We start from the raw sequence: 5,277 nt of genomic DNA on the forward strand, positions 1-5,277 counted from the left end.
GCTTCGGGCAAACGCACCCCGGAGTGCCTCCTGACCGGTTGTGAAACACGCACAACCGGTCTCTGCTGACAGTGCCGGAGCAGCGTCATCGGCTCACTGCAGAGCTGCTGAAGTTACCACCAGGCCTACAAGCACGGTCAGACTGCTACTGCATCGGAAGAGAAGCTAAGAGCAAACCAGAGACGGGCAGTGCTTTCATGGAGATGTAGGCTAAGGCCGCACAGCCACTCACCGATGGGAGTGTGCCAGTGCCACCGCATCCGCCTCTCCTCTCACTCCTGCCAGATCCCTGAACCTCAGCCCTGATGGCTCCGAGAAGCTCATCGTCTCAAGGCTGATGGAATCCTGACATTCTTCCCGTTACCTGAGCCTCAATATCTTAGCAGTGTCAGTGACACCCATGGCTGTCTGGCCCACTAATTCTCAGTTGCTAATGAGCTTCCCAAGATCCCCATTCCTCAACTGAGCCAAACCAGACTGGACTATTTTGGTCCAATTCAAGCTATTATTGACTCCGGTTCCCTGTATTTCCCACTACTAGATAAGCAACAATCAAAGGCCTTGCAGCTAAACAAAACACCAAGACAGTTTGGCTTCACCACATGCAGGGTCACAGGGAAAAAAGTCAAAACACGCTGCCAACTCTCAATCAATCAATCTGTCATATAGCACCTTTCTCAAGCACACATTACATCAAGACACCTGAGGTGTACAGATAGCAGTTCTAACTGTTGTTCAGGCTGAAGAACACCCAGGTAAACTGATTTGCTTGGGTCAGACTGCACATGAAGGCAGCAGTTGAAGCAGCAACCTTCACCACCACAACACAAGGCCTGCCTAAAAGACGTTTTAAGTCAGCAGCAGCAGCCGCCACTGCCACTATGGCACTAGATACGAATGAAAACACAGAGCTGCAGTGGGCCACCCTCATTAATTCCTACTGTAATCCCCCATGCTCATACTACACCAATCAGTGTCGAGTGGATCAAGATTAGGACTCCATAAACAAAACTAACATTTACCACATCCAGTCTGTTAAGTGACAAACTAAATTTCCACTGCATTTCATGGCAAATGAGTAAGAGAAAAGTCCTTGTTGGGGCACTGCCTCGTTCAAGACAGGTATGGCCACATTTAGTGGTCAAGTTCAAGCCGTACTTCACCTGGAATAGCACCTGGGGGCACAGGTCAAGCACACTGTCGCTCCATGCCCACCTACTCTCTCACTGGTCCTCAGTGCCAATGTGTTCCCCAAGGACTTATTCATATTCCGCAGCGAAACTCTTTCATTTTGGGCCCCATACATCTTACATTTCCATCATCTCTAACAGATCCCCTGAGCTACCCATCATCATCATCATCTTCCTGCTCAGGGTTGATCCCCTGGAGGTTCTGCTTCTTGTCCTGAAGCTCTTCATCTCTCTCTAGCCTCACACTTGGTTAGCACTAACGGCTCTACTGAACTCCGTATCGTCATTTTCTTTCTTTCTTTCTTTGCTCGGTCCCAGAGGCTCTGCCTCTTCTCAAATCTGACAGTGGCCGAAACTCCTCATCTTTCTTTTCACCAGTGATGCGTGCCAAAAGTTCCACGTATCTCCGGCGGCCCGGCTCTCTTGTCGACGGCTTCACCCCGACGCTGCGCTCATCCAAACGGCCCCATCCACTCGACGGCTCACAATCGACGCCCGTGACAAACACCTCCAGCGCCGATGGTGTCCCCGACCGTCCAACGACATCTGCCACATCTGGGCCAGCACAGCCCCGCGCCCGCACACCCGTCGGCCCCGCGCGCATGCAGGGCCTGCCTCGCTCGCGCCCCCCCCCCCCCGCCTCCTACCCGCGCGCCTCGACTCGCGACAACTTCTTCACTCACCGACGGCCAGCCAGATCGCGCTTAAAAGCAGCAAAAAGTGCCTCAAAAGCAGCCCGGGATGGTTCATCGTCTCCGCGCTCGCCTCATAGGGCTCCTGGGGCGCCGCGACTTCGCCGAGAGTCCAGTTCCGCAGATTAAGCGCAAATCTCCAAAAATCAGTTTTCACCCAAAAGAAAGTCAAAGCGAAGGCGAAGTTTTGGGTGCTACGGCTTGTGGCGTCTCCTTCCGCGGCGACAGGAGGGGCAGCCGCGTCGGGACAGGGCGAGGGAGGGGCGGCAGGAGAAGGAGGAGCCGGTGGCTCGGGTAGGGGGGGTCTCCTGTAGGCAACGAGGCACGGACCGCCGCTGACCACGAGATCCACCTGAGGCGGCAGCAGGCCGGCCAGGGCACTCTCCACGGGATACGCGCACTACTTTGCCTCTGCGGAGGAATTTCGATTGTGGCTTGTCGAAGTTGTGGCTCACGTTTAACCCGTTAAGTCGCGCAGTCGATTGTTGACGAGCTCCCGCGCTGCCGGACAAAGCGATAAGACGGCGGACAATCAGCGGGGATCGAGGAAAGTCTGGACGCGGTCGGCGTCAGGTGAGAGGCAAAGCTGCCTGTAGCTGGATATCCGGACGCGTGTCTGGACGGCGCTGAGCATCTTTGAAGTCACCGCTGGACATCCGGGCAGAGGAGCCACCGACTGCCTTGAGCCTGGAAACGATGAGGCGCAAATATTCTTCCACCGAGTAATGAATCCCTGGCTGGACCGGGTAATAACATCCGTGGACAGCAAAAGGCCGCTGCTGGACAGAACGATGCCGGTTTCTTAAAAGACGACACTCCGGCCAACTGCAGTCATCAGGGGTGACCTGCCAAAGTGAATCTCTTCCTTAGTTAACCGGCAGGAGACAAAGAGTACTGATAAGAGGAGAATGGACTCATCATTGGAGTCACTTGCTCTTTAGACGGTCTTTAGACCGTTACGTTTTCTGATTTATTTAATGATTCAGATTCCAATTCTTAGTTAACTTGTGAAATTTGCAGATGGCTGTAAAATTGGAGGAATGGCAGATACTGGGGAGGCCGCAAGAAAATAAAATAATAAAAAAAAGATCGGGAAAATTGTCAGATTTGCTGGGGGTGCTGAAGTAAATGAACCCTGGAGACACGATTGAGGAGATCGTTCCTCCCCCAAACTATGCGACTCTTCAATTCCACCCGGGGGTTGGGGGTTAACGTTAACATTTAACATTATACAAAGTATGTTCACCTGCATTATTATCAATCTTTAATATTATGTATTGTATCTGTATGCTGCTGCTGGAGAATGTGAATTTCCCATTGGGATTAATAAAGTATTTATCTATCGATGTTCATGGCATGATGACATCATGGATGGCACAGAGGCCATGGAGTAGCTGACCAAATCATATTATGTGATATCATCTACTGTTAAATTCTGCTTTGTACTTGTAAAATGTTTATTTTTATACAGTATTGAGGATTTGTTCTCTTCTGTGTATTGTATTGTATTGACTCCCTTTTTCTTTTGACACCCACTGCACGCCCAACCTACCTGGAAAGGGGTCTCTCTTTGAACTGCCTTTCCTGAGGTTTCTTCCATTTTTTTCCCTACAAGGGTTTTTTTTTTTTTGTGAGTTTTTTCTTGTCTTCTTAGAGAGTCAAGGCTGGGGGGCTGTCAAGAGGCCGGGCCTGTTAAAGCCCATTGCAGCACTTCCTGTGTGATTTTGGGCTATACAAAAAATAAATTGTATTGTATTGTATTGTAGCTGACCATTGTAGACTAAAGGAAAGAAAATGTGAGAAAGATGGGGAGCAGATCCTTCTGCCTAGTGTGTGCACAATGGCTGCTACCAAGTCAGCCTCCAACAGAAAACGCACATGTGTCAGAATTTGTGACGATTTCACTTGCATTTCCCCCAAAGATGTGGACTGCTGCCTGCCTCCACGCCACAGGGCTCATTTTAGGTCACCTATTGTCCTTTAATGGATGCAGGCCTGCACCCGCTTGCCCAGTTCACTCCCCTCCAGCGCAGCTGCACATTCCTTACTCCAAAGAGGCTCCCCATGCAATAATTCATACAGCACGACCTAAAGCCAAGAAACCTCACAGAAAACCAGCGTCTGCACCATGTCAAGGAAACCCTCAATCCATCCATTTCATTGTATTAGCATTTAAACTCAAACAAGGCTTTTGCCAAAAATTAAAGATCCATATTTAAGGATTGAGTAACCAACAATAATGCATATTTAAGAATCTGTGCAGTCAGAATGAAAGACATACCTGTACATTTTAAGGGTATAAAGCATTTAAAAAACAGTAAACGGTCACTTGAATGCAGTGGTTCTATTCACGCTTGTCGTAGTACTGCTGTGGACAGAACAGTGATGTTCTTACTCGCATGTTCAAGCTACATGCAACATATATTCACTGTTCAGCACTGTGAGAAACTTCATTTTATTGAACAGAAAACACCAACCGGTTCTAGCTGATGTTCACTGTCACTAACACCTACCAAGTATGCACCCTTGGGGTGGCGGTTGATGAGCAGTTGTCTTTTTCTGAGCACATTTCTACCGTTTCTCGTTTATGCAGGTTCACGCTGTACAACATCCACAACTTCACACCTTATCTGACAGCATGCAGCACAACTTCTGGTTTTGTCGCATCTGGACTTCTGCAACTCACTTCTGACAGGAGGACCCGCATGTGCTATCAGGCCGCTGCAGATGATCCAGAATGCAGTGATCCGTCTTGTATTTAACCAGCCGAGACGGGCACATGTCACTCCTCTCTTTAGGTCGCTACATTGATGACTGCGTACAGAGTAGTCAATGGGTCAGCACCAGAGTATATGGAGACACTGGTGAAGTGCTGTGCTGCTTCTCGCCCACTCAGGTCTGCCAGGGACCAGTGTCTGGTGATGCCATCTCTATGTGGCATTAAGTCTCAATCCACATTGTTTTCCTGTGTGGTTCTGGGTTGGTGGAACAGGCTGCCTGCCTCCATCTGTACTGCTGACTCCCTCAATGTATTCAAGAAGCAGTTGAAAACCCATCTGTTTTAGGAAACAACTGAATAATTGAAAGAAAAAAAAAACTTTGTACTGTGATCATTTACATTCTTCTCCGTTTACAGTAAGTGTAATTGCTTTATTGATTGTAAATATATGAGTTATTCCATCTTTTCACTTGCGGCAATTAATTTTTGTTACCAGTCCTATTACCTTTGCCGAACAAACAGGCCCAGGCCTAATGTTACTCGATTGTTTAACTTTTTTGTAAATCGCTTTGGATAAAAAAACGTCTGCCAAGCAAACACATTTAAATTGTACCACTCCATGTATTTAATAGGACCAGGCTACGTCATGTGCGTGCGCGCACCCGATGCGACTGAC

The 5,277-nt window shown here is 48.8% G+C and overlaps 2 protein-coding genes across 2 annotated transcripts in view; both read right to left on the bottom strand.

Moving 5' to 3' along the window:
- Positions 1-2,272, bottom strand: part of notch2 (notch receptor 2) — a 45,029-nt gene extending 42,757 nt beyond the window's left edge. The window contains exon 1 of the mRNA XM_028810695.2: positions 1,874-2,272. Coding sequence (XP_028666528.2) covers positions 1,874-1,940 — 67 coding nt within the window. The 5' untranslated portion in view covers positions 1,941-2,272. The remainder of the gene's footprint in view (positions 1-1,873) is intronic.
- LOC114658628 (putative C->U-editing enzyme APOBEC-4) overlaps positions 1-5,277 on the bottom strand; it is a 131,474-nt gene that overhangs the window by 11,309 nt on the left and 114,888 nt on the right. The window lies entirely within an intron of this gene.

Source organism: Erpetoichthys calabaricus, chromosome 10, assembly GCF_900747795.2.
Source record: "Erpetoichthys calabaricus chromosome 10, fErpCal1.3, whole genome shotgun sequence".
NCBI lineage: Eukaryota > Metazoa > Chordata > Cladistia > Polypteriformes > Polypteridae > Erpetoichthys > Erpetoichthys calabaricus.